This window comes from Haliotis cracherodii, unplaced genomic scaffold, assembly GCF_022045235.1.
Source record: "Haliotis cracherodii isolate W230 unplaced genomic scaffold, xgHalCrac1.p SCAF_3, whole genome shotgun sequence".
Lineage (NCBI taxonomy): Eukaryota > Metazoa > Mollusca > Gastropoda > Lepetellida > Haliotidae > Haliotis > Haliotis cracherodii.
Window position 1 is genome coordinate 42,318,214 of NW_027266286.1, and position 24,511 is coordinate 42,342,724.

The following is a 24,511-nucleotide window of genomic DNA, read 5'->3' on the forward strand; positions in this document are numbered from 1 at the left end:
GTATGTGCGCGTTTGTTTGCACTCAAAAGTCCTTCCATGAGAGTCTGACAGTAAAAATTCGAGTCCGGGTTGATCCTGTGATTGATATTATGAACAACGGACGACGCCGCCGAGATACGTTGACACACCACAACCAAGTCACAGACTTCCGACCCATTAAATCACGCCTTACAACCAGCATACGTTGCTAGTGACCATTTCTAACCCGGAATCCCCAATTACGTCGCTCTTGCGACAAGCGATGGTGTGCTGGGGACTTATTCCGCCCCGTGCTCCCCAGGTCACAACCGATTCCTGACAATACACATATATATGGAAATTATATCACAGTATCTGTCAGTTGACAAGTATATAATTATAATTCATTATTAAACAGCAGTTCTGGGTTAAGTCAATGAAGGTCAACATACCTGTTACAAAATAACTCATTCCTGTTTAACTGTGGGGTAAGTGAGTGAGTTCACGAGCTATGCGACAATGAACAAAGACTTCAGGGTGATTCCAACCTACAACCATTGGGTTCTGAAACCACGATAAAGGGACACAACTCTGTACTGCGAAATGGCAGACTATGAGCCGACTTGCTGACCACTTTCGTCATTGTGAGATTGTCAACTGCAGCTCAAGTGAAACGTCATTTTTATTTCAATGTGGAAAACACAATAAGGATTGATACTTTTATAGTTCTAGATTCAATACTCAAAACTAGAACCTACTCAAAACAGTGTTATCCTGGTTGACAGATCAGTATGCACTTCAACGGCATTCTCAGCTCCATGGGGTGTATACAGCCAAGGTGTCTCCAAGGTGCCGGAAGTTTGTCTTGTTCACCATGGCCGTATTTCAGGCTGCCAGTTACCAAACACTGACGAGTGAACAATATACAATTTGATGAAAGAAAGTCAGATCCTGATACAGGTTGAATAAGGTCACACAAAGATTTTTCCTTGTCTTTACCTCAATGCCTATGTCAATATGTTAGAAAAAAATTAAGAACCAAAAGTCAATGAAAAATATTAAGTTAAGGATATCATTTTGAAAATACCTGTAAAATAAGATGCTACTCTATTACAAAAGTCTTGATTAAAAGCAGAAAGAGAAACACTTACATGTGTGTCTATTTTGGGATTATTAAACACAGCACTATCTCTCTGCGTCTCTTTAGTTTGGTGTTTTTTTTGTGTAAGGCAGACTAACTTGTGAAAAAAATGTTACTTGTTTGGCCTTAATAAAGGTGACCAATAAAGATATAATCAAATGTAATGAGCTTTATCTTTGTTTGTTTGTTTGTTTGCTTGTTGTTTAACACCTCACTCAGCAATATTCCAGCTATATGATGGCGATCGTGACTGGTCCAGACAGTCCAGTGATTGATGTCATGAGCATTGATTCACGCAGTTAGGATACAATGACATGCTTCAGCCAAGTCAGCGAGTCTGACCACCCGATCCTGTTAGTTGTCTCTTACGACAAGCATAGTCTCCTTTTACTGATAATGATCAATTCTCCACATGCGACATTAGTGTGTAAAAGGATTTTATCAGTTGAATGCTTGAACAAGGCCAAAAAAATAAATCTTATACACCTGCCAGTGATACATGCATCTCCTATTTGGCTCATATGTATCCCAGATATTACTGACTAAGTCTTGTTGGAGTTGATTATGCCTGGAGTTGACTGTCCTTGACCTTGACAGCTCTGTGATATGTACCACTAATACGAAGCTGTAGTCACAGTGTTACATCCGCTTCTTGAAAAAAGTGCACATGAAGAACATGGGCAAATATTTATTGACTATTTACAAGCTGTACAAAAATCTTAGTAGTTGTGGAGTTCATCGCTTTCTGACCGGCTTCCATCGGTACTGGGCAGGTGCGGTCTTAGTTTCGTCCTTGACCTTCTCCTTGCTGGCCTCCTTGTCCTGATGAAGGAAAAGTCAAAGTCTCCAAATCAAAATTAATAAGTGATTTCTTAAAGTTAGATGGGAAAGTGAACAAGATGATAAAAAGAGAAATCAAAATTATGGACGACAGATTAAAATCTACTTTTTTTCATTTCTGGAATTACTACTGAAGACATTTTTGGGAGTATTTCTGTGGAGGAAAGTGACATTTACCACTATGGAGAAACTAGAAGCATGGTGCAGAGAAATGATAATACTAATCAGGACAAATTCAATTCAAACCCAAGATCAGTGAATCCTGGCAAAGCTCAGGGAGGCAACTCTTTTCAGGGAAATGTGGCATCTTAAACAACCAGACAACTTGAGTATCCTGACACTTGATAACCAATTGCTGATAATCAAGATACATGATTTTGAGTCTTCTTCCACACTTAAACACACAACAGCTGTCTAATAAAGTGGAGAGTATCATGATGACTGCTATGAACACTGCAAGGAAGTGATCAACTCACCATCAGATGGATCTTGGTCTCCATCTTGTCAGCGACGACACTCAGGTCCCTCTCTCTCTCTATCCTCTTGCCCAGTTCACTGTAGCGCTTGTGTGTTGCCACGGCGATGTCCTGGGAACAACAACAGTATCTACACACTGACATGTACAAGATATGAGCTACAGCCAATCTATACCAGTTGGACAAGTTTTTGAAATAACAATACATAGATAGATTTCCAAATTTCCATATGTCTCGGACTAGCATGCTGGTGTCTTTTCTAACCCTGATTCAGCAATCATCTGCAGGCAGAACATATGTTATTTGCCAAGGATGCAAACCAAATGCATGTGTCATCACATGACCAGTGGTGTGGTGTGGTGGGGAGGGGTGTGGTGGAGTGTGGTGGGATGGGTTGGGGTGCCGCGCAGGGTGGTGCGGTCTCCAAAATAGATAGACCCCAGTAAAAACCCTGGACCAATCTTACATGTAGGACAAGGTAGGAGTTTTTGAGTTTCATGCTAGTGCCATCAGGAACCTCATGTGATGTGGTGAGGTGAGGTGAGGTGAGGTGAGGTGAGGTGAGGTGGAAAGGGGTTTAACGTTGCTTCAAAGATTACAGCACTTACGTAGCGACGTGCCTGCACATGTGCGTGTGTGTGTGTGTGGCTGCTTGTACTAGTCCGGACTGATGCCGATTTATAGTGCTAGCCCACTGAGATACAATGCCCCAGTTTAACATGAATACCCCACTCGGACACAGTAGACTGACTCCGAGGCGACCAGTCCTTGTTTTAGCCCCTTAATGCCGAGTGTCATACATGTTAACAACAAGAACCATCTTTTAACGTCGTTTTGGTCTTTGACGAGGTGGGGGATCAAACCCGGACCTTCCACTTTCAACATCTACACTCTAGTACTAGACCATGGAGGCGGTCCGGACCCTAATTTAGAATGTGTTATGAAGGCCTGGCTTCCAGATTATCATTTCTCCATCACCTTCCGTCTACAAACATGACATCAGGTCAAGATGGGATACAACATCCTCAGTTTAGAATTTTCTGTAGTCGACATATTAAGCACCCAGGGGCATAGGGGGCTGACCATTTCATATTCTGGATAATTACTACCCCATTACAGCCTACAGACTAGTTACCACCCCAGTACAGCCTACAGACAACTTACCACCCCAATCTCCTACTGTCTACAGACTAGTTACCACCCCAATCTCCTACTGTCTACAGACTACTTACCAGCCCTATCTCCTACTGTCTACAGACTAGTTACCACCCCAGTACAGCCTACAGACTACTTACCACCCCAATCTCCTATTACCTACAGACTAGTTACCTAACCCAATCTCTTACTGCCTACAGACTAGTTACCACCCCATTACAGCCTACAGACTACTTACCACCCCAATCTCCTATTACCTACAGACTAGTTACCTAACCCAATCTCTTACTGCCTACAGACTAGTTACCTAACCCAATCTCTTACTGCCCACAGACAAGTTGCCACCCCAATCTCTTACTGCCTACAGACAAGTTGCCACCCCAATCTCTTACTGTCTACAGACAAGTTACCACCCCAATCTCTTACTGTCTACAGACAAGTTGCCACCCCAATCTTTTACTGCCTACAGACAAGTTGCCACCCCAATCTCCTACTGTCTACAGACTAGTTACCACCCCAATCTCTTACTGTCTACAGACAAGTTACCACCCCAATCTCTTACTGCTTACAGACAAGTTGCCACCCCAATCTCTTACTGCTTACAGACAAGTTACCACCCCAATTTCTTACTGCCTACAGACAAGCTACCACCCCAATCTCTTACTGCCTACAGACAAGTTACCACCCTAATCTCTTACGCCGAAGACCAGGGTTCGATTCCCGACATGAGTACAATGTGTGAAGCCCATTTCTGGTGTTACCCGCCATGATACCACCCCAATCTCTTACTGCCTACAGACAAGCTTCCACCCCAATCTCTTACTGCCTACTGAATAGTTACCATCCTAATCAGGAATTTGACCCGTGAACATCCGGGGAAGAATAGGCCTTCAGCAACCCATGCCATAAAAGGTGACAATGCTTGTTGCAAGAGGCGAGTAACGGGATCAATCAGGTGGTCAGGCTCGCTGACTTTGTTGATGTATGTCATCGTATCCCAATTGTGTGGATTGATGTTCATAATGTCAATCACTGGATTCTTTTGGTCCAGACTCGATTATTATTTTCAGACCGCCGTCATATGGCTGGAATTTGCTAAGTGCAGCGTTAAACAACAAACAAACAGACAAAAGGAATTTCATACATGTTTGAGGAGGTTCCACTGCCTGATATTACAATGTGCAGCTTGCTTTCAATTTGTTGTCTTGAGAACCCAAGTCTCTCATTAAAGCCAGAAATGCCAGATTTGACTGTATGGCGGGGTATAACGTGCCGCAGCCCTTGTTAAATCTAACTTTAGTACTGTATCTGTCAGTATGATATATGCTTCCATAAATACATCAAGAGAGGGAGGACTCAGAAAGATGTTGAGCCGCGTTTAATGACATGACTACATGTGAAATAAACATGACTTGTCAAACACAAACAAAAACACGCCAAAAAATACCCCAGTTTCAACTGTATCTACACCATGCAAGTTTAACAGCCATGATGCAACAAAGGAAGGCAAATCTGCATAACAGGCTGTTCTTTGTGGCTCTGGTTGTAGCTGCCCATCACCCCGCGTGGGCAATTTATCATGACTGACATGCTACAGACGTGCTGAGGTGACAGACATCCACTGTACAAACACTGAAATTGGGAAACTAACATCCGAGCATGCTGATCATCAAAACATGCCTTGTAGATGTCGGGGAGAAATTAACGAGTCGCCATCGAGAGGAATCTTCAACCGACAACAAGAAGCAAGGGGAATCACTGTGGGACTTGGGCGGCTTGTGAAATCAATATCGAAATTGACGCTGCCGATCAGCTGACTGTTTTTGTCAACACACAGCACTTGGGGGCTAATGGTCAAAATGAGCGTAATGAAAACCATCCAAATTCAATCAACGTCCAGTTAAATCAGACAAAGTCATCCCATCTGTGATACCACTGACTCACCTATCGGCCTGCCCCCCACCTCCGAGGGGACGTTGCATCACACGGACCCTCGGGGATCCCAATGAGAGGCCTTGCAGTGTAAACAAAGGTCGATCAATTACCAAAACAGCACCCTCGCGTAGTAGCGATCGCTAAACCAGGGAGCCATGGATTACAAAGGGTAACACTACCATGCTTATCAAAGCCCCCTTGCTCTTTTCTCTTCTCCAATTTGGCGAGGAGCTCGTCAGAAATTGGATGAAAATGAAAAGCCCTTATTGCAATATGTTCGTAGCTCTGATTGAAGAAGATGTTGAGTTTTTTAGCAAAAATAACATGTTTTGACAAAATATTGGAACTCCCTCCAGAAAGTTTTATGAGAAAATATTTTCTCATTGCTAAGCAAACTCTTGCAAGGATTCCAAAGAAAACTAGCCGACCATTTAATCAAAAAAAGAGCCTCTCGGGTTCATAGAAAAACAGCGTGGTTTTGACTAGCAATTCTACGAGTGAAACGCGACCCTGTACAGCCCCCGTCCAATAAAAGGGTGTTTGAAATGTGATACCAGCATGTTCTTCACAACCCATGGATTACACCAGGGGAATTAACTAAACAAATACAAGTACGACATAAGTGAACCACTCTCCCTTCAATGGATAGGATGGGAGTGCTGACGAAGCATTCACGGATTTCATGTCCAAAATTTTTAAAGCCTTTGTGGTCATTTGAAGAGATTGATTTCCAAAATGCAGGAAAGTGCTGAATTGATCATGATTGACGATTTGCTACATTAGACTCAATACATTAAACCTATTGAAGTTTTTTGGGCAAAAATAGTTATTTTAATCATGTTAACAGGCATTTCTTTTTTTTCTTCAAAACTGTGGATGGTGGCGATTTATGAATTGTATATAATTCTGATTATTTGTTGCCAGTAATTGAAGTGTTGGGTACAAATGAATCAATATGTTTAGTGAGTGAATTTTATATTTGAATTGACGTAAATTATTCATAAAATAGAGTAATGGCAGATTACGATGTCATTTTATACACACACTCATTGTGTTGTTTTGTTTAGGTTTATTATGATTTTCCCTAAAGCATTATTTCAGTAATGATAAAAAGCATGCTGAGATTCTGTTACCCATACAGTTGAAATCAATGCAATGCTCGGGTGAATGCTAAGAAGAGTGAGTGAGTGAGTTGGATTTAACGCCACTTTTAACAGTATTCTTGTTATATCACGGCGTGTCAGCTTAATGTGGGAGGAAAGCCTGAAGAGATGCAGGTCTCAGATGTTTACCAAGTCAGTGAAACCCACGAGTACTGGTATGGTGCTGACAAACCTAGAAACATAACTAGGGTGAACTGGGATTCGAACCCACAATCATAGTTTTCTGGTGTGCCAAAGGGATGCAACTCTGCACCCTGAATGCAAAGAAGAGGATTTCATTGTCTAAAGAGTTTTTACAGTGCAAAAATGTCATAAACTCAGTATTTATGATCACATTATTACTTTAAATATGCAACAGAACATGTCATTAAACCATTCAACCTTTTATTTTCATTTGCTGGTTTGCAAACTGCCTGTAAAATTCATAAAGGCAGTCGAATTGTCTTTAAAAGTTCAACTTCCAAATTTACTCTTATTTTAGGGGTGGTGGGGTAGTCTAGTGGTTAAATCCCTCGCTTGTCACACCGAAGGTCGGATATGATTCCCCTAAAAGGCACAAAGTGTGAAGCCCATTTCTGGTGTCCCTTGCTGTCATATTGCTGGAATATTGCTAAAAGCGGCGTAAAACCCTACTCACTCACTTTTTTTTTGTTTTTCTAGTTTCAGTTTTTATTAAAAACACAAGACAAAGGCCTTATTACCATATTTTCAGTTGTCAAAATAAATATTCAAATGCAAAAGCAAATGTAAATCAGATGTGAAAATAGTATGCAAAAACCTACCTTCTTATTTCTACGTTGATTGAACTCCTTATAGAGAATTTTAACAAACAATGTGGAAGCTCTCTACACAGTACAATAATTTCACATCAAGCGGAATCTTAAATGAACTGAACAGATTGCATACAAAGATTTAAACACAAACCATATGCAAATATCTAGAGAAAGATCAACAGTGCAGTGAACAAATGGGTCTGGTCTACACACAAATATGCAAATAACAGGAATATGCAAATAACTGGAACATGCAGATTAAAAAGATATTAACTTTTTTTCATTTACTGATCAAGTTAGTGGAACCTAAAGTCACCAGACAATATTTAAAAAAAACCAAACAGAAATCTATCTTATTTATTATCTGCTGAACTTATGATTTAATATGAAAAAAAAGATCCATCAACAAAATATAAATAACAGCTTGTTAATATTTGGTAAAATAGTCTATGCCTAGTTCAGCTCTGCTTACGACAATCACCTCATGAGGAGAACAAACCTTCTGTGAGTGAAGAACACTTGCAGCTATAGTACAGACAACATCTGCATCAACACCGATTTGGCATCAATGTTTTCCACGCAATAACAGTTATCCAGGTAAATATGCCAGATTACACAAAGTAGATATTTACAAGTAATCTGTTTCTGCCCTATCAGTGGATAACGTCTCATGGACTTGTGAATACGTTGCCTTTGTAAAGTCAACACCATAATCATTAGACTGAGAGTCAGAGACCCTCTCCTCCCCACACTCACCTATCTCCCCTCAACACCATCACTCTCCAGGATATCAGTAGGGATGTCCGCCTTTGAAATACATGCTAGTCTGCTAACTCGAGACAACTACATTGTGCTGAGGACAAGTAACAATGCAATGATGGTTGTCCTCACTGACTGGTGCCATTTGAGGGCTATAATTCTGAACCAGTCCTCCATGTTTTAATCATATCAGCAGAACTAGCTACAAACTCTGAGTGAAATAAGGTTTTCATTGGTCCTAAAAACACACACCAGAATTTCTAAGGCTTGACATCACTAACCAGTAGTGGTATCCATTAGGCCACACTTTTGAATTTTATCTTTCATGGATTTATTCTATCTTTTCCACACAAAGTCGGTCAAAATAAATTTTAAAAAAATTTGTGATGCCGATGATTTATTTATTTATATGATAGTCATTCTGCCATGGAGTTACAACTGCAGCTGGCTTCTTGAATCACCGATATTGATGTAGACAATAGGGTTGGGACGAGTCCAAATTTACTACCCGGGTACCCATCCCGCTATTACCCAACCCTACCCGCTTCAGGTCTCAAGAGATGAATACAAAATGTCTGATTGGGAATAAATGTGACCGTAGCTCTGGTAAAATGTATTTAGATACATGTATAAAATGCTCTGGTCATGCATACAATGTAGTTGACTGAAGTTGTATTTTTATTCAAACCTATAAAGGTCAGAAGCAATGGTGCTTAGTCAGAAAGAAATGCGAACATTAGTGACTTGTAGTGTAACCATAGAGTTCCAGATAATTATTGTCATTAAACAATATATCACGTGACTAACCACAGGTCCGGGTAGTCCTGTGGGTACTCGGGGCCTACTCAGTACCCACCTGACCTGAGTACCCCAGTTACCCTCCCAGCCCTAGTAGACGAGGAATTTATGTAGAACATTTTTTGTTGTATAAGAGGGTCTTATATTAGACATAATAAAAATAAATATTTTTATGTTTACTTTATCTCTTTCCAAGCCGCCTGTCAGCAGGGGCGGCAGGCCCGTGAAATGAAAAATATAAAATGCGTGGCCTTAGCTGCACAGTGCTGTACTAGACATTGCCAAATCGGCTGCAGACATTAGATAGTGGAATACTTGACATTGGATACAAACATACTGGAGAGTTCAGTGGTACACATTGCGTAACGCTGGATAGTGATGTACTAGCATTGCACAATACATTATACTGGACAGGATATTGCATAATACAGGATAGTGATGTATTAGACAATTGCATTTGGGTGTTTTGGGGTGGGGTGTTTCCATAATGGGCAATGTACAAATGTTGGGAATAGAAGTCCCATCACCACCATGACAAGCCAACCCCTGCACCTCAAGGCTACTCTACCTGTCTCCCGGCAACAAATAACAGAAGAAATACACTCATACTGTCATCAAACTGTCAATCAGTTCACAAAATAAGCCTCCAAAAGCTGTCAATTGTCCTTTACCACTAGTTTTGACATAAAACAGCATACAAAAGTAAAACAAAGACAGACAACAAAAAGCCCGATGAAAACTGTCAGTATCGCTGTGGAATTTAACCATGAATATCAAGAATGAACCTGACAGATTATATCCACTAATCTTGTGAAAATTATCCATGGTTTCACTTGCACAATTCATTTAATGCATGTGACAAATTACATGAAGCGATTCACCAATCACAGAGACAACAGAAGTGGCCCTGGTCTGCTGGTTAGCTGTGAGGCAACTGCCCTTACACATAACCCTTGATCACCTACTCACCCCTGGGGGTGCTTTGCTGGGGTTTATGCAGACGAGAGTGGTAATGAAATAAAAATTGTAAATTTCCCTTATATCTCCAAAATGGCCGATTATGAGGTCCATGAACTTCAGGACTAATTGTTTCAAACAGTATGATTGATTGCCATAGTGGTGGTATTACGAAACGTTATTGTATAAATCTCCCTTAACTATAGAGGCAAACAAGCGGCACACTACAATGCCTGCGGGGGGAGTTCCACATGGGAGTCTTAAAAGTGTCACTGTGGGAATCGAGAACTTAATTTGTTGTTTGTCAGATATTTTTGCACTGAGCATGCTGAGACAGATGTAGTTTCTTTTAAAATGCAACAGATTTCTATGGAAACTTGGAATTTATTTTTTTCAAAAGAAATATGTTGCATACAAAAAATAGTCAAAAGTTTAAATAATACAAAATAACCAAATACACCTTATAAAATTTGATCTTTTATCATATCATATATTAATGTTTAATAGATAATCATGGAGCTCTCCTTTTTCTTCTAATCATCAAATGATTTCTTGTAGTTGTTGTGTTGACACCCATTAATCAGGAAATTGTCTGATATTGACTGTGGGACACACTGATGATTCAAAATGTATTCATAGACACAGTCATTCGTTACTATGAAATTCAATCTAAATTAGGAAATATGTTTTAATTTTGCATACTGTATATCGCGGCATATAAGGCTTAAAAAATTAAAAGAATTGATTCTCAGGCTTGGGGCTTTAGAAAATATTGAGTGGGTTATCTTTTTTTGTGTGTCGTTGTTCAAACTAGTAAGTTACCAAATATACAGTCGTGTAACCACATAAACAGTTGTGTAACCAAATATACAATCGTGTAACCACATAAACAGTTGTGTAACCAAATATACAGTCTTGTAACTACATAAACAGTCGTATAACCACATAAACAGTCGTGTAACCACATAAACAGTCGTGTAACCAAATATACAGTCTTGTAACTACATAAACAGTCGTATAACCACATAAACAGTCGTGTAACCACATAAACAGTCGTGTAACCAAATATACAGTCTTGTAACCACATGAACAGTCGTGTGACCAAATATACAGTCGTGTAACCACATAAACAGTCGTGTAACCACATAAACAGTCGTGTAACCAAATATACAGTCTTGTAACCACATGAACAGTTGTGTAACCAAATATACAGTCGTGTAACCACATAAACAGTCTTGTAACCAAATATACAGTCTTGTAACTACATAAACAGTCGTATAACCACATAAACAGTCGTGTAACCACATAAACAGTCGTGTAACCAAATATACAGTCTTGTAACTACATAAACAGTCGTATAACCACATAAACAGTCGTGTAACCACATAAACAGTCGTGTAACCACATAAACAGTCGTGTAACCACATAAACAGTCTTGTAACCAAATATACAGTCTTGTAACTACATAAACAGTCGTATAACCACATAAACAGTCGTGTAACCACATAAACAGTCGTGTAACCAAATATACAGTCTTGTAACTACATAAACAGTCGTATAACCACATAAACAGTCGTGTAACCACATAAACAGTCGTATAACCACATAAACAGTCGTGTAACCAAATATACAGTCTTGTAACTACATAAACAGTCGTATAACCACATAAACAGTCGTGTAACCACATAAACAGTCGTGTAACCACATAAACAGTCGTGTAACCACATAAACAGTTGTGTAACCAAATATACAGTCTTGTAACTACATAAACAGTCGTATAACCATATAAACAGTCGTGTAACCACATAAACAGTCGTATAACCACATAAACAGTCGTGTAACCAAATATACAGTCGTGTAACCACATAAACAGTCGTGTAACCACATAAACAGTTTGTGTACAATCAACCTGTGAAAGGGCCTCCCGACATAAATCTATTCATTGATGGTAAAATACTTTTGAACTTGGAATATTTAAGGATTTTTGTTTTTTGTTTTTAAAATGGAAATAAAAAGGAACAGTGCGGTGAACTTTACGATGATGCGTGCGGTGCCTGAGAACCAAGGCTATTATCTTTTTTAACCTAAGGCGAGTTTTTTGTACCTAGAACTTGGGGGCTTTCGTCTTAACATAAAATATTTTTTGGGGTTGAAAGAGGCCTGCATGGTGGATTCATAAAACAAGAGACTGGCCTAGGTGATATTTCAAGGGCAAATAAGTCTGCTCTTACAGTACTAAGCATTTTCATTGCAGGTACGAGCAGTGTTTTTGACGTAAATATTAAGATAATGTTGTTATATTTCACCAGTACTGAGGAAAGGACCTTGCCAGTGTAAATTGGAACAGTTGTCAGCCTGGGATTATATTAATATCATATATATTATATTACTTGATGGTGGTGAAGAATTGGGTGATTATCCGAGGTTTGTACTTTCCCTGGTTGGTCCCTGAATGAGGGATTAAATGAGTATTTGAATATTTCACTTCTTTCTGATTTATAATACATCACTCAATTGATTGATCAACCATCTTCTATCTATCAATGCTCGAAAGCAGAAAAACTACAAAGGATCAGGGAAACATTATAATTTACGTCAATCCTTCATTTCACTGGGGTTCATCAAGCCACAGATGAACATGATTGTCAATTTTGAAGATGTCCATCATGTTTGTTGTTGCATGCTGGAGATGTTGCTGAAAGCTTCTCGTCAGAAGCAGGGGTGCAACTATAGACGCATGTTATATGTCCCTGTCTCACAGCTTCCACTTGATAGTAGGATAACATGGTATGTCAGGAGTTGGAAAGGTTATTTAACTTCAACAGATCAAACTTATGTGTTGGATGTTGTGTCTTTACCCCATGCTTTGTTTGTTTGTTGTTAAACGCCACTCAACAATATTCCAGCTATATGACAGCTGTCTGTAAACAATTGAGTCTGGACTAGACAATCCAGTGATTGACGTCATGAGCATCAATCCACACACTTGAGGTATGATGACATGCATCAACCATGTGATCACATGTGACGGTGCTGGTTGTGACATGTGACGGTGCTGGTTGTGACATGTGACGGTGCTGGCGGTTACATGGCTGGTGGTGACATGTGACGGTGCTGGTGGTGAGATGTGACAGGGCTGGTGGTGAGATGTTTCAGGGCTGGTTGTGACATGTGACATGGCTGGTGGTGACATGTGACGGTGCTGGTGGTGAGATGTGACAGGGCTGGTGGTGAAATGTTTCAGGGCTGGTTGTGACATGTGACGGTGCTGGTTCTGACATGTGACAGTGCTGGTGGTGACATGTGACAGGGCTGGTGGTGACATGTGACGGTGCTGGTTCTGACATGTGACAGTGCTGGTGGTGACATGTGACAGGGCTGGTGGTGACATGTGACGGTGCCGGTTGTGACATGTGACAGTGCTGGTTGTGACATGTGACAGTGCTGGTTGTGACATGTGACAGTGCTGGTGGTGACATGTGACAGGGCTGGTGGTGACATGTGACAGTGCTGGTGGTGACATGTGACGGTGCTGGTGGAGACATGTGACATGGCTGGTGGTGACATGTCACAGGGCTGGTGGTGACATGTGACAGTGCTGGTGGTGACATGTGACGGTGCTGGTGGTGACATGTGACGGTCCTGGTTGTGACATGTGACAGGGCTGGTGGTGACATGTGACAGTGCTGGTGGTGACATGTGACAGGGCTGGTGGTGACATGTGACAGGGCTGGTGGTGACATGTGACAGGGCTGGTGGTGACATGTGACAGGGCTGGTGGTGACATGTCACAGGGCTGGTGGTGACATGCGACAGGGCTGGTGGTGACATGTCACAGGGCTGGTGGTGACATGTGACAGTGCTGGTGGTGACATGCGACAGGGCCGGTGGTGACATGTGACGGTGCTGGTGGTGACATATGACGGTCCTGGTTGTGACATGTGACGGTGCCGGTTGTGACATGTGACAGTGATTTGACATGTGACAGCTACTACTCACCTGCAATGTCTCCTCATCCAGCATCTTACTCAAGTCTAGAGACTCCAGCATGCTGCGAGTGGGGCGGTTGTAGGCTCTGTTCACAAACGCTGGATGGGTGTCAAAATGTTTGGCAGGATCAAAGTTCTTGGCTGCAAAGTGACGAAATCTGATGAAGTTGGGGGAAGTTCTCATTTTGTTAAACAACAGTAGTATCACATTCGGACACACCTTACACCATTAACCCTATCAGGAAGTGAACCCACAACAATGTGAGACAACCGATAACATCAACTACGGTCCCACCGACTCTTTGCATTCCATGAGCCAACTTATAGCAAGGTTGAAACTCCTAGTGTAGATCGGGATAGCATTGGTCTTCAACAACCCACGCTTGCAATGAGAGGTGTCTTTGCTTGTCGTAAGAGGTGACTAATGGGATTGGGTGGCCAGGCTTGCTGACTTGGTTGATGCATGTCGTCAAATCCCAATAGGGTAGATCGATGCTCATGATATCAATCACTGGACTGGCTGGTCTAGATTCAATTATTTACAGACCGCCGTCATTTACCGATAGATGAAATATTTCTGAGTGCGGCGTTAAACAACATACAACATTACTTCCTAGTTGTTTGTTTATGAGATTCTATCATCGAAGAGTCTGTACCACACTGCCCTAATGATGGTAATGAAATATAAACATTATTGTGGTAACAACCCACCTTCCTTCTTGCTGTCCACAAAGACAATGTGTTTATTTTTTGGTTTGCTGTTGCAGTCTATCAGATGCAGTGAAGATTTCAGCTTCTCAACTTTCTGTAAACCACAAGATAAATGGCCTTGAGAATTGCACCAGGCGCATATTGACATGAAAACCAAGTTGCACCAAACCCAGCATGGTTGCTACCCATAAATTTACCAAAGTTGAAACATAAGCCAGCCTGCTGCCAGAGTCACACAAATTGATGACTCATTGCTGTAAAACATAATAGGAACATGTGCACATAATCTTGATGACACCAAACCTAAGAAAGCATGACAAACTACACGGAACACAGGGATTAGTGATGTAGCATGGTAAATGAACTTGATGAAGATCATTGTGTGTTGACAAGTCAGGGTTGTAATACACAAACTTGATTTTTTTATTAGGATTCATTTTTCAATAATAGGTTGCACTGGTGTATGTTTGATACAGCTAAATTGAGCGCTGACATGAAAAATTCATCCCGACATACTGGGCGTTGATTTTTGGTATTTATTTAGAATAACTCCATACGTTCTTGGGTCATATTAAATGGCATGTTTTAAAGGTGCAAAAACTAGCCTGTCCCTGTCATTGGTCATGAACCAATGTGTTTTCAAAATCAAACCAGGCAGGGAGAATATGAGGCAGTTGCCTGAAGGAATTAGCTCCATGTTAAAGGTGTCCTCACAGTGAGTGACAATTGCCCTTGTACAGAACGTATCCATCATCTCATCTGTAAACATCATGGATGTAGGCCATCGACCCATGCAGCTGGAGTTAGAGCAGCCAACACAATCCTTGAGTCACACATTAACACCATTGTTTCTTAATTGCAGCGCATGAAAAACAGTCACTGCCAAATGTCAAACAATTCCAGTGTTATCAACAGACACTATAAACATTCCACTTGAAAGAAATATAATATACTTATATTTCTTGTGAAGATAAATTTGATGCAGATCTGTATAAGGCTGATATTATCAGTGAAAAACAAAGAAAAAATAATTCTAATTTTCTACATATCCATTAGTTACATGATTTACAAATTCTTTCTTGTTTTGTCTTTTTTTATTATACTACTCAAAGGAAGTTAAAGAACAACCAATTCTTTCATTACTATTAGTAATCTATTATGGCATGTCCTCAACTTCATTGAGTAGTTTATATTGACCTTTTCTGTGTTTAGTTAGTGGGAAGTATATCGAAACTGGGCTAATGCTCGACAAACTGATTAACTATTATATGCCTAATGTAGGGCTCGACGTAGAAAGTATCATAAATAGTGAATAGGACAATGTTATGGAACCATCTGTTGATGAGGCAAGACAGTCTTGATCATACATGTACATCTACATCGTATCATGAACTCTGTCATAAAACTATCAATATTTGGTGGTTTTCACAAATTTCATAAAAACCTACTCATTTAACAATGGTTTGAGTTTGAAGCCCAATTAATTTACCATGGTACATGTCTGACAACATCATATTACAACATGAGAAGCATTTTTCTTATTTTAATGAACCTTTACCACACAGTTCACAATTTGTGTGGCAAAGTGACTATTGTATGAATGTGTAAGTGAACAATGTGAATATTGTGTTAGGAATGAGAAAGTGAATATTGTCCTTGTGAGTGGGTAATTGAATATTGTTTTATGTTGCTTATTATTCTAGCTAGGTAAACAAATGAGCTTCAGTCAACACTAGATCATTATTAGAGGTGATGCAGGTCTAAGAGGTTTACCACTTTGGTGAAACCTACGAGCACGGTATGGTGCTGACAAACGTAGAAACATAATCGGGGAACCAGGATTCCAACCCACAATCATAGGTTTCTGGCATGCCCAAGGGACTCAACTCTACACAGCGAGTTGCAGCGCCTTGGACAACTGGACCACCCGTGCCTCTCGCAAAGAGCATGGCATCAGAGGGACCTATTCTGTCCCCCCCCTCCCCCCCCCAACTCCACGAGGCAAACACAATGTTACAATAGGTCTACTTTAAATACCTTTTTCTCAGTGAATCGTTTAAAGTTGACGTATCTCAGGTCCTGCGTCTCCATCAGCTTCAGCTGGTCCTCAGTGTGCATTGGCTCCGAACTTTCTCGCCGCTGATGAACTCCATCCTGATTGGACAATTACAAGATGACATAGAAATAAAAATTCTTTTTATACAGCAATAGAAATAACCTTACCAATCCAAACAACTTCATGCCAAATAAAGCACACTCAAGAGGAGCATGTGTAGCCAATAGCAGAGTGAGTGAGTTGGGTTTAACGCCGCTTTTAACAGTATTCCACTTATATCGCAGCATGTCAGCTTAATGTGGGAGGAAAGCCCAGAGTGATGCTGGTCTAAGACGTTTACCACTTCAGTGAAACCCATGAGCATGGGTATGGTGCTGACAAAACTAGAAACATAATTGGGGCAAACCGAGATTCGAACCCACAATCACAGGTTTCTGGCGTGCCCAAGGGACGCAACTCTGCACTGCTAATCGTGGCACCATAGACGCCTAGGCCCCCAGCAGAAATTGAAAACAGCATCTTACCACTTTTTGAGTTTTCACCATGTTGAAGTAGAACTCATCTGGATTTCTGTCCTCAGCCTTGCGTTTTAGAGCTTTTAGTGTCCTCTGTTTTCTCTGGAAATCACTGAAAGAAACAGATTTGTTAGATTATCAATCCCAATTTATCCTCTGTTAACCTACAAGAATAATTACAGTAATCATGGTAATTATCACTAGCCCTTATAGTTACAAACATAACACATAGCAAAACCCTTCAAAATGGCAAATTCCTACAAGTCCTTATAATACCTTAACCACTGGGCAGTTTGGCTAAAGGACTAGTATTAATGTCTATCAATGTCATGGTTTCTGACTCTTTATGTCTGCGTATGACAACATCACTACTGCAAACATCGGTGAAATAGTTTATGACAGGGTTAACATGGATTTCAACTTCTTTATACATCATCATGTTCCTTACATGAGATCTTTTGATAAAGGTGCAAATACACCTTTACTAATGCAGTACTACATGGGCACTTCAGATATGTACCCTAACCAAAATCAGAATACAGGACGGTACCCATATACCCCAAACCACGCACAAATCAATATTCCTCCAACCGGAAATGGTTCATGTTGTAGTTCCGGTTCACCTTGCTGATTACAAGTGCATGCTGTGCATCGTGGAACTACAGTACTTATAGCAGCACGCGCGTATGCTCATTAATGCATCTCATACAACATTATGACAGTTCCGATTCAGAAAATGATGGAAATCTCCCATGTTAAGCGACATCGGGCTGACATATGTTGCCATGCTGGATTAGGAAGTCTCGTGTATGTAAGAAGAAATTTCCCTATAATTTCTGGGAGTCAGACTTGGGTGTAACTCATTTGGTTCTATTGATTTAACGTATACAATTAACTTCCACACAGCAATAGCAATATGTACTTACTCTGCTCTTTCTTTGTAATCCTTTTTCTTCTCCAACATGCCTAATTTTGCTCTGGATTCAAGCTGAAAAATGGAGGGATGATAGTTTTCATTCAACTGCTCAGTTTCATCCGACAAATGCCTGAACTGATGTGAACTTTATTTACACTGTGTAATTTATTTTATCCAATCAATCGACACGTGAATCTGTAATGCAATGTGTATAGCTGTATCATATGGATATCTGAACTTTGTAAATAGTGACGTTTCCTATTTTCGTGGCAATACTGGCATGATACATAGTACACACGTACACTTTGCCCGTTTGAATACACATTACCTGACTCCTTTCTTTGTATGTCCGACGCATTGACTTGTTTGCCTTTGTAAAGGACGCCATGATTTTAGTTTCAGTCTTGTAATGCTTTTATTTCGATCAACACAAACAATGTTTCACGTGTGAGAAATAGAACGGAAGTTGGTTATTTCTCGCCTTTTCCCCAAAGAGAGCTTCAACAGGGGACGTAACTGAGGAAGGCCTTAACAGTCTGATTTGTCTGCTTTGGTGAACACCAGATATATCAACTCTTCACAAAAAAATCCTCGAACTGAAATAGTGGTTTCATGTAATCCATTTGTGTCTGTTATGTGAGAAAGGGTGTACACATTGCAACAACAATACACGTTGATTTTTACGTGTATTAATCTTAGCTAAGATGTGCGCTTAATGATCGTGCAGATTATGTAATAAACATTATTGATTTTCTTGTAAGGAAACTATAATGAATGAAAAGAATCATACATTTTTCATAGACTGAAATTAAAGATAATCTGGTGATAGTATTCTTTATATAGCATAAACTTCTACATGTAATTATTGCAAGTGTCATCCTCAATGATATCGTTTACATCGGGGAAAGCAAATTATTTCTGGTATTATTTTCAAAGTCAAAATTATATTTAAGAAAGAAAACTGAGACAAGATTATGGCAAATTCGTACATTTTCTATCAGTAGTGAAGAAAGTATGAAAAGCCTGAGTTAGACTTTGACGTTTGTAAACCACATTGGTGAAACACGGATGAGGTGCGGACAAACCTAGAAACAAACCAGGACGAATCTGGGATTTGAAGCCACGATCACAGGTTTCCAGAACGCACGTGAGACGCAAGATTAGCCAAATAAGACATGCAATAGTCCGCGGTTAAAATCAGTGGAAGAAATAAAATTACTTTGAATGACGCGATTTTACATACCATCTCAGGGAACCATTACTTAACACTATTCAACCCCCTTCGAGGGTACAGACACTAACTCAATTTATTATTTATTAATTACATTTATCATATAATTAACTACATAACCTATGTTTCAAGATTTATCATACGCATTCAAGTGGACTTATGACCTGATTAATCACACAAGTAATTGAGCCTGTGAGTGAGTTGGCGGCGTGTCAGCTTAATGTGGGAGGAAAGCCCGAAGTGATGCAGGTCTCAGACGTTTACCACTTCGGTGAAACCCACGAGCGCGGTAATGGTGCTGACAAACCTAGAAATATAATCGGGGTGAACTGGGATTCCCAAGGGACGCAACCTTGCACAGAGAATCGCGGCGCCTTAGATGACTGGGCCACCCGTGCCCCCCACAAGTAACTGAAGTTGAAATGAAAGAAATGAATGTGTAAGGCCGATTTCGTACAATGTAACACCGAGCAAGGTGATACAGTTTTAACAATACCTCTATTAAGAAAATCAGTTTGAGTCAAACTTGCTTCTATTCAAATATTCAAAGCTTCCAGTAAACTCATGTGCACTAAACCTCTTTGTCGTCCCAAACACGCACTTGCTGAAAAGAACCAATTCACATGTGTGTCCATATAAATAGAGTTCAAATACAAAAATGGTGGAACATTGTTTCGTTTGTAAGCCAAGAATTAGTGTATGGCTACTGTAAATAAGTTATAATTCCTTGGTTTGCTAACTTAACTTGCCTTAGTGTATGTGTGCACGGGTCAACACATCGTCTGACAGTCGCGGCAATTTAGAGTGCAGAGTTGCGTCCCTTTGCCACATTCTGATGATCGAGGGTTTGAATTCCCGGTTCTTCCTGATTTAAATTCTTAAATCCGTGGTCGTGGGTTTCGCTAAAGTGATAAACGTCCACGACCTGCATCACATTGGGCCTTCTTCCAACATGAAGTTGACACTTACGCTAGATATAACAAATACTGTTCAAGGCAGTTTTTAAGTTTGGTGAAACTCACAGGGTGTGGTTCTGTCAAACCAATGACTACATACGGGACGAATCTCTGGGATTCGAACCCATGACCAACAGCTTACAGTTTACACTGAAATGACATGTATATTTCTTACATACCAATATCCAAACCCACCAAAAATATAACAACAATAATAATATTTACATTAAAAGCAATAAATGTTTATGAAAATAAATCAGATAATGTTAATATAGAAAACATTTCTGTTTGGTAAAACTTTCAATGCTAATGGTGACATTGTAAACTTTTATCAGTTCCGATGTGAATCTAGTCCGGGCAGGAATATGTCTAACTATACTAAGTGAGTGAGTGAGTGAGTTGGGTTTAACGCCGCTTTTAACAGTATTCCAGTTATATCGCGGCGTGTCAGCTTAATGTGGGAGAAAAGCCCGAAGTGATGCAGGTCTTAGACGTTTAACACTTCGGTGAATCCCACGAGCACGGGTATGGTGCTGACAAACCTAGAAACATAATCTGACGTGTCCAAGGGACGCAACTCTGCAAAGCGAATCGCGCCGCCTAAGACGACTGGGCCACCCGTGACCCCCACTATACTAAGTAAGTTCCGTTGGTAGTTAGAATGTTCCGGAATACTGTGGAACCAATGTCAGTGTGCGGGAAATTAATTCCCGGTTAACAGAATGATACTAAGTGCAGTGTATCTAAGTATTTAAATCAATTCCCGATTGATTGAAAGCTACCAATCAGTTAGAAGTACAGTTAAGATAATCCTATTCTAAATGCTCAAAAAATGAGTTACATGCTTTAGGTTTCATGAAAAAACCAATGTATGTTGACTAAAAATAACAAATATGTCACATGAAGGACAACCAATGGTGACCGTAGGAAGTCAGTTGTGTCAATTAATCGAGGAGATTCATTTTAAGGAAACAACTAACTACATAGAACGAGAACGCCTGGTACTAAGTAGAGAAATGAGGGGCAATGTTTTCACCATGAATGGAAAATATCTCTGGAACACTTACTGTTGTCGTAGAAACTAATTTTCAATCGGCATGGACACTCTATTACAACTCTATACTGAGTGATAATTCAATATTTGGATATTGATAATTATGATAAAGACGACTTCAATAGAGAAAGAAACAAAATATTTACTTATGCAATGGGTAATTTTATGCAACTTAATTCCGCATTACACCACTTTACACCGTATTCATCAATATTCCAGCTATATGACGGCGGTCTTTAAATAATCGAGTCTCGACCAGATAATCCAGTGATTGATATTACGAGCATCGATCCACGCAGTTGGGTTCGATGACATGCTTCATCCAAGTCAGCGAGCCAGACCATCCGATCCCATTAGTCGCCTCTTACGACAAGCATTCTCGCCTTTTACTTACTAGTACCCCAGAAGAAACGATCGTGACAATTAATGTACAACTCTTAACAATAATCCTGATCAGTATCTTTGCAGGGTGACCATTTAAAAAAACAAAAACATAGCGGGGTGGACCAATCATCTAAGGTGCCGCAATCCCTGTGCAGAGTTGCGTCCCTTGGGTACGCCAGAAACCTATGATTGAGGGTTCGAATCCCGGTTCGCCCCGATTGTGTTTCTAGGTTTGTTAGCACCATACCCGTGCTCGTGAGTTTCACCAAAGGGTTTTCTCTCACATTAAGGTGACATGCCATGATATAACTGGAAAACTGTTCAAATTGGGGTTAAACCAAACACACACACACACACACACACACACACACACACACACACACACACACACACACACACACACACACACACTATTAATGGCACAAATAACACAAAATCGTACACAGAGCAATTAACCACTGTCAACTCTTTCGTGTCATGGGGCGGCCGGGTAGCCTAGTGGTTAAAGCGTTCGCTCGTCACGCCGAAGACACGGGTTCGATTCCTGACATGGGTACAATGTGTGAAGCCCATTTCTGTGTCCCCCGCCGTGATATTGCTGGAATATTGCTAAAAGCGGCGTAAAACAATACTCAAAATTCATGTCACGGACACCGTGTAATTCAGAAACTTAATACACAGATTGTGGTAATGGTTTGGGGTCTAACACATCATCGCGACGTCACAAACATATTGAAGCAACCGACCATCCACGTTAAGATAAAACTGAAATCTAAAATCCCAGATTCTCCCAGGTACATCTCATGTACCGACTAACCCTTTCAGGGTGATAAAATGTCTTAATGTAACCATAAATAATTTGTTCAACCTTCTGTTGCCTGCCAAGACAGGGACAGGGCAGCGTTTCTTCCGCGCCAATCTCTCAGTATGGCGATCCAGCGTCTAACATTTGTCACTAAAGAAACAAAGGGGGTATAAACTGGTCTCTCTCAAACAAGGAGGGGATTATAAAAGGTTTAACGCTGAAGTTTTATGTCCGCGATCTATGACAGCCCAATGAGTGTGTTGAAGTGCGCTTTCATATACATTTTTCATGTTATAATAGCCTGATAGTGTTACCTGATTTATGCCGTGTTCATGCACGGGGATGTATTATTTAAGAATAAGGTTTTGTGTCACATGCTTTGTTTAAGGGATAGGAGGCTGCAGTATTCAACACTGTACAATTGTTGTAGTCAGTTAATAAGTTTATGTGATTTGTTGAGAGTACAAAGGAGGTTGTAATTGTGCTTTCATTTTGTGCCGTGGATTGTGTCTTTTTGGAATTTTTCTGAAACAGACATAATTAAAGATTACAATTTTTATATATTTTTTAAAAGATCCGTATAACAAACGCAGGCACACTCATCTTTCATATTTTGATTATCTGTAAACTTCTTGCAAGCATTACTTCTAACTCGTCAATAGTCGATATTACCGAGGATCTGATTTGGCACTCTAGAATATTTTAAATTATTATTAATAAAAATACAAAATGATCCTATCACACACACACAGAGATAAATGTCATTAGTACCTGTTTAATAGGGGGAGGGCGATAATGACAAACTAACCGAAATATGTAAATATGTGAAGTTTGGTAACGTGGAAACTTTTCTCTGCCATATATCAACATGGAATATCGGTCAATGGACGCTTTCGATTTAAAAAAATAACTTTCAATAAACTGCATTTATCCACAGATGTGCTCAATGGTGCTGGGACTATTTATCCCAAAGAAGTAATTTACTGTTCTGACTTAGATGATACACGGGTATTTTATATGGAAGGAGCTCCCAAATTGCCTTCAACGCCTTTCACCAGTCCTGGCCTTTCGAAAACCTTTTAAATATATTTGCATCTCAAAACATCATGTGGCGTAAGGTCGAGTGTTTTAACAATTTTTTCTCAAATTTAGATTTATTAAATATTGATTATTAATTATTCAGAGTGTTTCGGGATTTATTCTAAGTGGGAAATCTGCGGGGACATGTATGGTGGACCTATATGAAAAGTTTTGTATATATACCCGCGCCTCCATCGCCATGGAAAGCTGCATTAAAAGGAAGTTGAATCTCCAAATTGTTATTTTTGAAAAATAAAGTCAAAAACGTCTTTCAATAAACTTCAAAAACTTTTCAGAGATGATAATATGATTTGAGTATCCACCACTACTTAATCCCTAATTCGATTATAATACTTGTTTCCTGTTCATAGCAATTGCAGTCTTCCATTTTTCTCCTCCAAAGAGACCCCTGTGGGAACATGGTGCCAATGTTCACACGGTTGTCATACTGGCCAAGGCAGTGTGACTTACTGCCGCTTCAATAAATCGTTCAGCGCCTTGGCAAAAGTATTCGCGATGATTCAAAATGGCGGACGTGAAAATGGTCGCCTCAAAATTTCAAACTCCTGACTTAGGCGGATAATGAAAGCAACAAAAACATTTCCATAGTCATAATAAATAATAGTCAACTTTTGATTCCAACTATATATCATAAGCATGTATTTATCATCAAAGGGGAGCGTATCCTTTCCCACACATGTCACCCGTCACAAACACATGCAAGGGAAAGTTACTTGTTTTCACGCGAATGGGAACATATTTCCTCAACATGTCTACCATAAAACGCAATCTTACGTCGACATTTTTTTTTGGGACGAACAAAGTCATGAAAACGCGCCATGATTGACCGGTGAAGTGA

General features: G+C 40.1%; 1 protein-coding gene across 1 annotated transcript; it reads right to left on the bottom strand.

The window, feature by feature from the left end:
• Positions 1 to 1,772: 1,772 nt before the first annotated feature.
• On the bottom strand, positions 1,773 to 18,622 carry LOC139474841 (probable U3 small nucleolar RNA-associated protein 11). The gene is made up of 8 exons (XM_071257989.1): positions 18,471 to 18,622; positions 18,153 to 18,214; positions 17,236 to 17,338; positions 16,693 to 16,809; positions 14,656 to 14,749; positions 13,955 to 14,085; positions 2,416 to 2,526; positions 1,773 to 1,921 (listed from the first exon to the last, which is right to left on the bottom strand). Exons 1-8 carry the CDS (start codon positions 18,528 to 18,530, stop codon positions 1,835 to 1,837), a joined length of 765 nt encoding a protein of 254 aa, XP_071114090.1. The 5' UTR covers positions 18,531 to 18,622; the 3' UTR covers positions 1,773 to 1,834.
• Positions 18,623 to 24,511: the final 5,889 nt, after the last annotated feature.